Below are 11,570 nucleotides of genomic sequence, written 5' to 3'. Positions count from 1 at the left end.
GAATATGAATTTGCACTTGTAATTCCTTTCAGTTCAGAAAACTATTCGCTACTCTGTCATATTTGACACATTTTACATGTCCTTTTGGATACGTGGTTTAGAGGGTAGTTGACATTGTAGTTTAATGTAACAACTTCTTGCATTAGACTGTGGACATTCAAGAGTGTCTTAAAAAATGTGGATAGCTGCTTTTCCACTCAATCCTCAATCTACAGGCTGGTCATAGATCCTCAGTCTACAGGCTTGTCCTAGATCCTCAATCTACAGGCTTGTCCTAGATCCTCAATCTACAGGCTTGTCCTAGATCCTAAATCTACAGGCTGGTCCTAGATCCTCAATCTACAGGCTTGACCTAGATCCTCAATCTACAGGCTGGTCCTAGATCTTCAATCTACAGGCTGGTCCTAGATCCTCAATCTACAGGCTTGTCCTAGATCCTCAATCTACAGGCTGGTCCTAGATCCTCAATCTACAAGCTGGTCCTAGATCCTCAATCTACAGGCTGGTCCTAGATCCTCAATCTACAGGCTGGTCCTAGATCCTCAATGTATAGGCTGGTCCTAGATCCTCAATCTACAGGCTGGTCCTAGATCCTCAATCTAAAGGCTGGTCCTAAATCCTCAATCTACAGGCTTGTCCTAGATCCTCAATCTACAGGCTTGTCCTAGATCCTCAATCTACAGGCTGGTCCTAGATCCTCAATCTACAGGCTTGTCCTAGATCCTCAATCTACAGGCTTGTCCTAGATCCTCAATATACAGGCTGGTCCTAGATCCTCAATCTACAGGCTGGTCCTAAATCCTCAATCTACAGGCTGGTCCTAGATCCTCAATCTACAGGCTTGTCCTAGGTTCTCAATCTACAGGCTTGTCCTAGATCCTCAATATACAGGCTGGTCCTAGATCCTCAATCTACAGGCTGGTCCTAGATCCTCAATCTACAGGCTGGTCCTAGATCCTCAATCTACAGGCTTGTCCTAGATCCTCAATCTACAGGCTGGTCCTAGATCCTCAATCTACAGGCTTGTCCTAGATCCTCAATCTACAGGCCGGTCCTAGATCCTCAATCTACAGGCTGGTCCTAGATCCTCAATCTACAAGCTGGTCCTAGATCCTCAATCTACAGGCTGGTCCTAGATCCTCAATCTACAGGCTGGTCCTAGATCCTCAATCTACAGGCTGGTCCTAGATCCTCAATCTACAGGCTGGTCCTAGATCCTCAATCTACAAGCTGGTCCTAGATCCTCAATCTACAGGCTTGACCTAGATCCACAATCTACAGGCTGGTCCTAGATCCTCAATCTACAGGCTTGTCCTAGATCCTCAATCTACAGGCTTGTCCTAGATCCTCAATCTACAGGCTGGTCCTAGATCCTCAATCTACAGGCTGGTCCTAGATCCTCAATCTACAGGCTGGTCCTAGATCCTCAATCTACAGGCTTGTCCTAGATCCTCAATCTACAGGCTTGTCCTAGATCCTCAATATACAGGCTGGTCCTAGATCCTCAATCTACAGGCTTGTCCTAGATCCTCAATCTACAGGCTTGTCCTAGATCCTCAATCTACAGGCTGGTCCTAGATCCTCAATCTACAGGCTGGTCCTAGATCCTCAATCTACAGGCTTGTCCTAGATCCTCAATCTACAGGCTGGTCCTAGATCCTCAATCTACAGGCTTGTCCTAGATCCTCAATCTACAGGCTGGTCCTAGATCCTCAATCTACAGGCTGGTCCTAGATCCTCAATCTACAGGCTTGTCCTAGATCCTCAATCTACAGGCTGGTCCTAGATCCTCAATCTACAGGCTGGTCCTAGATCCTCAATCTACAGGCTTGTCCTAGATCCTCAATCTACAGGCTTGTCCTAGATCCTCAATATACAGGCTGGTCCTAGATCCTCAATCTACAGGCTGGTCCTAGATCCTCAATATACAGGCTGGTCCTAGATCCTCAATCTACAGGCTGGTCCTAGATCCTCAATCTACAGGCTGGTCCAAGATCCTCAATCTACAGGCTGGTCCTAGATCCTCAATCTACAGGCTTGTCCTAGATCCTCAATCTACAGGCTGGTCCTAGATCCTCAATCTACAGGCTTGTCCTAGCTCCTCAATCTACAGGCTTGTCCTAGATCCTCAATCTACAGGCTTGTCATAGATCCTCAGTATACAGGCTGGTCCTAGATCCTAAATCTACAGGCTGGTCCTAGATCCTCAATCTACAGGCTGGTCCTAGATCCTCAATCTACAGGCTGGTCCTAGATCCTCAATCTACAGGCTGGTCCTAGATCCTCAATCTACAAGCTGGTCCTAGATCCTCAATCTACAGGCTTGACCTAGATCCACAATCTACAGGCTGGTCCTAGATCCTCAATCTACAGGCTTGTCCTAGATCCTCAATCTACAGGCTTGTCCTAGATCCTCAATATACAGGCTGGTCCTAGATCCTCAATCTACAGGCTGGTCCTAGATCCTCAATCTACAGGCTGGTCCTAGATCCTCAATCTACAGGCTTGTCCTAGATCCTCAATCTACAGGCTTGTCCTAGATCCTCAATATACAGGCTGGTCCTAGATCCTCAATCTACAGGCTTGTCCTAGATCCTCAATCTACAGGCTGGTCCTAGATCCTCAGTCTACAGGCTGGTCCTAGATCCTCAATCTACAGGCTTGTCCTAGATCCTCAATCTACAGGCTGGTCCTAGATCCTCAATCTACAGGCTTGTCCTAGATCCTCAATCTACAGGCTGGTCCTAGATCCTCAATCTACAGGCTGGTCCTAGATCCTCAATCTACAGGCTGGTCCTAGATATGGAGGAACTGTTATAGTTTTTTTTATTTTTTACATCTTTACTTACGGTGAGAGTGAAAGAAACATAGGGAAGTGTTTGTGTGTTTTGTTACGGCTAGGAGTGGGTGGTGGGGGGTTAAGAAACTGCAAATCAAACTTGTGACACCTCACCATATACGCCCTATCTGATTATACAAGAGGCTATTGTATTGACCATGAATTCAGTCGTTTGGAACAGCGTGCATTTTTTCCCCAATACTGGCTTACTTTTCCAATCCATTAAGCCAACGGTGTAAATAAAGTCTTTCTTCAATTCTCCGGTTTTGGTGCTTTCCAAGTCCAACTCTCATAAAACCCAAACTTTCCAACATGTATGTAGCCTACGACTGAAATAATTAAATTAAAAAGTACTTTTGCTGCTCTCTAGGGGGCGGGGAGTGTCGAGTGTAGGGGGAGGGGAGGGGAGTGTCTAGCTACAGTTGGTATCTGTTTACTGAATATTTCCCCTTTCAGTCTCTGTGGGGAGCAGGCTTGGCTACTAACTCTGTACTAGACAATTAAATTATGTATAAAAGTTTCAGAAACAATGCAAAATTGGACTGCAGGTGAGTCAATTGATGCAGTAAGACTATAACGAGGCACATTTTATAACTGTCGATATAGCTTTCACTGTGTTTTTCCAAATATTCAAACATGCATATTTTAATTACATTTGATCCAAGCAGTATGATAAATTAATAGATGTTTTTATGTTGTTATTGTTGCTGTTGAAAGTCTATTCTCATTGGTTGTGATGATCATTTCCAGAAACATTAAACGACAGCCAGAGCTTTGGAAGTTTTGGCAAATCTTGGGAAAAAGTAACACATCCTTATGATTGTTGTTCACAACCATTTGGGAAGCCTAATCTCAGCTTTTATCAGGTAAGGAAAACAACAAACAAGTCAATTTACGCAGTGTCTGTGTGTGTGTGTGTGTGTGTGTGTGTGTGTGTGTGTGTGTGTGTGTGTGTGTGTGTGTGTGTGTGTGTGTGTGTGTGTGTGTGTGTGTGTGTGTGTGTGTGTGTGTGTGTGAGTGTGTGTGTGCGTGTGTGCATGCGTGTGTGCGTGCGTGTGCGTGTGTGTGTGTGTGCATGTGTGTGTGTGTGCGTGTGGGTGGTTGGGTGTGCGTGTGCATGTGTGTGTGTGTGTGTGTGTGTGCGTGTGTGTGTGGGTGTGCATGTGTGTGTGTGTGTGTGTGTGTCTGTGTGCGTGACCTTTATTTTTAATATCTGTCGGCGTGGTGCCAGTTTTTTTTCTTGTTCTTTTTTGGGTGTAAACAACTTCAGAGTTTTGCAACTTCCTCTTCAACTCTGCTTCGAATTCTAGAATAGGTCCAGTGTTGATGAACTTCTACCATATTTATTTTTGCTTGCAGACAATCAGAAGACCGCTGAAGAAATGTCATATTTTATTTAAGAATTTTCTGAAGGTAAATGTAATACTTTTACAAAATTATTGATTGAATGCTTTGTTTTGTTGAGTTAATCATGAGTATTGTATTGTTATTCTATGTTGTGTCAAATCAGTGAGACACTATAGAATTCCTAACAGTTGTTTTCTGTGTAGGGACCCTCTCGGATTTCCACCGTAGAAACAAGCTCATCTCTGGATGAGTGTAAAGCCATAATCAGAGAACTGGCCACCGAGCTACATCGGATATCAAAGGTAGTCCTGGTTAACATTTGAACAGGATAACCGGATTAACAGGAGTGAAAAGGATTGAACGGGATTACATGTTGAGAAATAGCAGAGCAGTAGAGATAGAACCGTCCTGACACAGTATAACAAACATTTGCATTGCAACATCTGATCGCCATGGAACATTTGAATAAATAAATACCCCCAAAAAATAGGGGAAGAACAGGGAAAGAATAAAGAGTTTGCATTGTAAAAGGACACATGAAAATTGCATGTGCTGCAAACACTGCCATTCAAAACAGACAGAGAGAGAGAGAGAGAGAGAGAGAGAGAGACAGTGAGAGAGAGAGAGAGAGAGAGAGAGAGAGAGAGAGAGAGAGAGAGAGAGAGAAGGGTCGAGGGGAACATGTAGGTGTTTTCCCTTCAACCTTTCAGTTGTATATGTCTTTTCTATCTCCATAGTATCAAGATAATTTCAACACCAGCCACGAGGATGGCTACAGCCTGGCAGAGTGTCAACAGTTCATCCTACAATGGGCGGAGGAGTTGAGCATCTTACCAAAGGTACTGTTGAGAACAACCACCAAAAACAGCAACATTATTGAATCCATGCAATGCTCCTGTAATGAGTGACAAACATCTGTGTTCAAAGATATCCGTGGGGCAAAGCAGGAGCTCACCAAAGCCCCTGCGTACCTGCTGGGAGGACTATGAGGTAGAGGAGAGAACATCTCCAAAAGAGGCTGAGAGAAGACTGGCAGAAGCTCAGCGCATCATCTCAGGATGGGCTGCAGGACTACAAACACGAAAACAGGTCTCACAACTAACAACAAACAATTTTAAACAACCTGTGCTTATTAAGACAAAAAATAAAAGCATTTCAACTTTTTAAGGTTTGTAAATTCTCATATATAATTTCTGTGTCTCTGTAGGACTCAGTGTGTCCAGGAGAGGATGTCTGTTCAGTCCTGCAGGATCTGGAGGGACAGTGGAAGAGTGGGAAACTACCCAACATGCTCCCTGTCATGGACTTCATAATCTGGACTGTGTTACAGGAACAACCTAAAGAGGTGTGGCATGATAGTAACCTATTATGATAGGGGTTTTTCCTTAATTTATGATGTTGGAATATATTTCTGAGTGATTAGTAGGACAATTCATCATTAATCATTGGTCACTTTGTCATACAGGGCTCCATCCCAGAGCTGTGGCTCAAATCCAAGCAGAGGTTCAAACACTCAGGTACCTCTCATTTGAGCTCAGATATCTATTTCATTTTCAACATGAGCTAAGATATCCCTTTCCTTTTCAACATGAGCTAACATAACATTAGTATTACACTGACTGTAGGCCTACACAATACTTTCAGTATATAGTTTGACATGCACAAAACCTGTTTTTTCATTCCTCAAACACTTTCTGTTTGATTAAGCAAATGCCTGCATGAATTGACCGTTCCTCAAAAATGCTTTCATTTTGTCCTCAGGCTTCAACACAGTGATTCCTGAACCAGGTAAGCAGTAGGATTAAAAATAAATTCAGTCGAATTCACTTTTATCAAATTACTTTTCGGTTGTAAACTCATCAGGTTTTAAAACATTGTTTTATTTCAGTATGGGACTGGATAAGCAAAGCATCAGGTAAATTAAACTACTAAACCATTGTGCTATTTCAACATGACAACGGCAGTCTTCATTCAGAATTGTTTTTAATATTTTTGTTTCATGCACCAAAAGTTTTTTATATTCCGGAAATCAAAAGTCATTTTTTTTTTACCTACAGTTGACATCCTCTTGGACCCTGAATCAGCCAATCCAGATTTCATAGTGTCCAACAATCAGAAACGTGTGAGAGTGGGCAAAATAATAGAGAGTAAACATGATCCTAGAGACGGATACCGTCACTGCCGCGCATCTCACAAGTATGACGGGTGGTGGTGTGCACTGGGAACACAGGGCTTTACCAAGGGTAGGCATTACTGGGAGGTGGGGGTGGACGGGAAGACAGACTGGAGGATAGGGATAGCTAAGGAGTCTGCACCAAGAAGAGGCTTCAGTCAACTGAACACATCAACAGGTTACTGGACACTACGGATGCAGGTCAGTGGGCTGAAGGCTCTAACTGTTCCGGCTGTTGATATCAAGATTCCAGAACATCTCAAGAAGATTGGGGTCTACCTTGACATGGAGGAGGGGCAGCTCTCCTTTTATGACGTTGTAAGACGCAGCCATATCTACACCTTCAATAACACGTTTTCTGAACAGGTTTATCCAGTCTTTGGCACAGTAGAGACAGACAGAGACCTTATCATACTGTAGTACACAGCTAAATAGAAAATAAAAGTCACAGAAGTTATTGAGGATGTCTCATGACTAAGAACCACCCTAGACCACCCTAGACAACAGTAGACCACCCTAGACCAGTCTAGACAACCGTAGACCACCCTAGACAACCGTAGACCACCCTAGACAACCCTAGACAACCGTAGACCACCCTAGACAACAGTAGACCACCCTAGACAACCGTAGACCACCCTAGACAACAGTAGACCACCCTAGACAACAGTAGACCACCCTAGACAACAGTAGACCACCCTAGACCAGTCTAGACAACCGCAGACCACCCTAGACCACCTTAGACCACCCTAGACAACAGTAGACCACCCTAGACCACCCTATACCACCCTAGACCACCCTAGACCACCCTAGACAACCGCAGACCACCCTAGACCACCTTAGACCACCCTAGACAACAGTAGACCACCCTAGACCACCCTATACCACCCTAGACCACCCTAGACCACCCTAGACAACAGTAGACCACCCTATACCACCCTAGACCACCCAAGACAACAGTAGACCACCCTAGACCACCCTAGACCACCCTAGACCACCCTAGACAACAGTAGACCACCCTAGACCACCCTATACAACCCTAGACCACCCTAGACAACAGTAGACCACCCTATACCACCCTAGACCACAGGCCATCATTTATTCTAAGTGAAGACATCCCCATATTTTTAACATTGACATTTTGGGGGAAATTACTCTGCCCACGATGGCACCAATTATGCCAAAAAAAACACAGCTAATTCCATACATGACATGGTGTATATAATATTTAGTAACTTTGTTCTGTTCGCACAGCAGGTCGATAGTAATCCATAATGGTGACCATCTATTATCCTTAATCCAGTTAGAAATCAGCTGTTTGCTAGTCTATCTTTCTAAAGAGTGTCTGCATTATGATTAATGAAGCCAGATGTATCTTTCTTTATGACTTGGGAAGCTTTACTTTCTGAATTTGAATGATAATATGACATTAGATGTTTACTATAATTTCATAATTTGAGGTTAGCTACAGTAATCATTTTTTATTTTTTTATACTTCCTCGATGAGTTTGTACAGCACTGACGAAGCTACAGAAGATAAAAAATGTTTGTTTATTCTTTGTTTATGCACTTTGCACTTTCTGTTATTCTTTCAAGTATGGATTAATGAGGAAAAAAACATTGAAGCTATTTTATAATAATGCCGTAACGTAACAAAATGTGGAAAAAGTCACTTTTCCCGAATGCACTGTATGTAAATATTAGACACCACAATGTAAATAAGTCCCTGATCCCCGTCACTTTAAACATCTTTGTGTACATGTGTATTTTCTTTTATTTTCAAATAAAAACAGACAATCAATCCAAACGGTGCCGATTGGTAAATAGAAAGAGACACCTGTTACTAAACACCAAAAAGTTGAATGACATTCAGAGATTGTCCTACAAGAATGGGAGGAATCTGTTTGTCCAGATTTACATAGTATGTTTATTGTGGTGTTGAAAATGCAAACCATGATATTGAAGAGCCCGAAGTCAGGATACTTTGTTTATTGATCGTGTGGTGCATTGGCACAGAAACCTGTCAGTCTAAAATTTGTTGCATATATTTTATATAATTATAATTATAAAATGGCATCAATTTCTCCCTAGATAATCATTGTCTGCAGCTACAGTGGGGCAAAAAAAAGTATTTAGTCAGCCACCAATTGTGCAAGTTCTTCCACTTAAAAAGATGAGAGGCCTGTAATTTTCATCATAGGTACACTTCAACTATGACAGACAAAATGAGAAAAAAAATCCAGAAAATCACATTTGTAGGATTTTTTATGAATTTATTTGCAAATTATAATGGAAAATAAGTATTTGGTCACCTACAAACAAGCAAGATTTTTGGCTCTCACAGACCTGTAACTTCTTCTTGAAGACGCTCCTCTGTCCTCCACTCATTACCTGTATTAATGGCACCTGTTTGAACAATAGTGTACCTATGATAAAAATTACAGGCCTCTCATCTTTTTAAGTGGGAGAACTTGCACAATTGGTGGCTGACTAAATACTTTTTTGCCCTACTTGTATCTCTGGTTGCAGTGTTTGAAATGGGGAGACTGAACTCGTCTGTTGTGGTCAGAAAACTCTCAACCCTTCTGATCCGTAGCACTGCGTGCAGGGTTGGGGAGTAACGGATTACATTTTAGCCCCTTGGGTTCTGCCATAGATTTATATTAGAAGTGCCCATCCAAGAAGGCTCAAGGTCATTGGCCACAGATAGAATGACATCAAATCACGTTGTATCTACAGTAGCTTTGATTGGACTGATCACGTCGACATCTAACTTTCAAAGTCTTAGCTAGCGGTCATCATCAGTTGCCATCAAGTCGACAATCTACAGGCAAATCCTTTCTAATCCTTGTCATATGAAGAGATAAAAGCTTGACTGAGACACAGGCAATGTCATGTTTGAATGAAAGACAATACAGGATTTGTGTGCGAAGTACCTATTTTCATATCATCTCACCATCTTACTTCCTGGAGTTTGCTAAATGGCATTGGCACTTGGCTTGGAACCGGTGCTTTGGTCACATGACAGGAAAAATAGAGCTCTTTGGCCACGCCCACCAGGGGTGGGTTTGTCCACTGAAAAAAAAACTCTGATTGCCGTGTATGAAACAGGGAGAGTGAGGTCATCTGTGGTGGTCAGCGAACTCTCAACCTTCTGACCCGTAACCCTGCAGGGTAACAGATTACATGTAACATATATTATTACAAAAAACGGTAACTGTAATCCGTTACGTTACCAGGAATTTTGTTTTATTGTAATCAGATTACAGATACTTTTGAAAAACTAGATGATTACATCAAGGATTACTTTTTAAAATTCAGAAAGGATGTTTGCGAGAGAAATAAAATCTTTGGCACTTCTCTGTTTTCTCAATGACATTCAAATCAAAATTGAAAAAAGGCAAGTTTATGTTTGTTCCACCTGAGCGAGTCTGACCACCAATCAGAGACCACTATCGTGACACACCAAATGATGACCACCAATTGGGGCGGCAGCGTAGCCTAGTGGTTAGAGTGTTGGACTAGTAACCGAAAGGTTGCAAGTTCAAATCCCCGAGCTGACAAGGTACAAATCTGTCGTTCTGCCCCTGAACAGGCAGTTAACCCACTGTTCCTAGGCCGTCATTGAAAATAAGAATTTGTTCTTAACTGACTTGCCTAGTAAAATAAAGGTAAAAAAAAAAAAAAAAAAAAAAAAAAAATTAGAGACCACTATGATGACACACCAAATGATTACCACCAATCAGAGACCACGATGATGACACACCAAATTGATGGGTCGCGGGGAAACTTTTGTAGGCTACAGTCCAAACTATGTCTTCCAATGGTGCGACTGGTGTCGGCATCCAAAGATTATCCAACTTGAATAAACGCTTGGAGGTAAAGGACGACAGCAGTGGTGTCGTCTACAGTGATACAGACATCACTTATTATCAGTGGTGTCGTCTACGGTGATACAGACATCACTTATTATCAGTGGTGTCGTCTACGGTGATACGGACATCACTTATTATCAGTGGTGTCGTCTACGGCGATACGGACATCACTTATTATCAGTGGTGTCGTCTACGGAGATACGGACATCACTTATTATCAGTGGTGTCGTCTACAGTGATACGGACATCACTTATTATCAGTGGTGTCGTCTACAGTGATACAGACATCACTTATTATCAGTGGTGTCGTCTACAGTGATACAGACATCACTTATTATCAGTGGTGTCGTCTACGGCGATACGGACATCACTTATTATCAGTGGTGTCGTCTACGGAGATACGGACATCACTTATTATCAGTGGTGTCGTCTACAGTGATACAGACATCACTTATTATCAGTGGTGTCGTCTACAGTGATACAGACATCACTTATTATCAGTGGTGTCGTCTACAGTGATACAGACATCACTTATTATCAGTGGTGTCGTCTACAGTGATACGGACATCACTTATTATCAGTGGTGTCGTCTACGGAGATACGGACATCACTTATTATCAGTGGTGTCGTCTACAGTGATACAGACATCACTTATTATCAGTGGTGTCGTCTACAGTGATACAGACATCACTTATTATCAGTGGTGTCGTCTACAGTGATACAGACATCACTTATTATCAGTGGTGTCGTCTACAGTGATACGGACATCACTTATTATCAGTGGTGTCGTCTACGGAGATACAGACATCACTTATTATCAGTGGTGTCGTCTACAGTGATACAGACATCACTTATTATCAGTGGTGTCGTCTACGGAGATACGGACATCACTTATTATCAGTGGTGTCGTCTACGGCGATACGGACATCACTTATTATCAGTGGTGTCGTCTACAGTGATACAGACATCACTTATTATCAGTGGTGTCGTCTACAGTGATACAGACATCACTTATTATCAGTGGTGTCGTCTACGGAGATACGGACATCACTTATTATCAGTGGTGTCGTCTACGGCGATACGGACATCACTTATTATCAGTGGTGTCGTCTACAGTGATACAGACATCACTTATTATCAGTGGTGTCGTCTACAGTGATACAGACATCACTTATTATCAGTGGTGTCGTCTACAGTGATACGGACATCACTTATTATCAGTGGTGTCGTCTACGGAGATACGGACATCACTTATTGTCAGTGGTGTCGTCTACAGTGATACAGACATCACTTATTATCAGTGGTGTCGGCTACAGTGATACAGACATCACTTATTATC

At 42.4% G+C, this 11,570-nt stretch overlaps 1 protein-coding gene across 1 annotated transcript; it reads left to right on the top strand.

The window, feature by feature from the left end:
- Positions 1 to 3,215: 3,215 nt before the first annotated feature.
- Positions 3,216 to 8,163, top strand: LOC149984728 (uncharacterized). Its single transcript, XM_090230469.1, has 11 exons — positions 3,216 to 3,387; positions 3,590 to 3,705; positions 4,199 to 4,252; positions 4,390 to 4,488; positions 4,924 to 5,025; positions 5,114 to 5,275; positions 5,394 to 5,531; positions 5,652 to 5,703; positions 5,948 to 5,974; positions 6,075 to 6,101; positions 6,244 to 8,163. Exons 1-11 carry the CDS (start codon positions 3,369 to 3,371, stop codon positions 6,777 to 6,779), a joined length of 1,332 nt encoding a protein of 443 aa, XP_090086595.1. The 5' UTR covers positions 3,216 to 3,368; the 3' UTR covers positions 6,780 to 8,163.
- Positions 8,164 to 11,570: the final 3,407 nt, after the last annotated feature.

Source organism: Oncorhynchus mykiss, chromosome 3, assembly GCF_057628025.1.
Source record: "Oncorhynchus mykiss isolate SJ-2025 chromosome 3, ASM5762802v1, whole genome shotgun sequence".
In the NCBI taxonomy this organism is placed as follows: domain Eukaryota; kingdom Metazoa; phylum Chordata; class Actinopteri; order Salmoniformes; family Salmonidae; genus Oncorhynchus; species Oncorhynchus mykiss.
The sequence above is the reverse complement of the archived record's forward strand: the minus strand, read 5'-3'. Positions and strand labels throughout refer to the sequence as shown.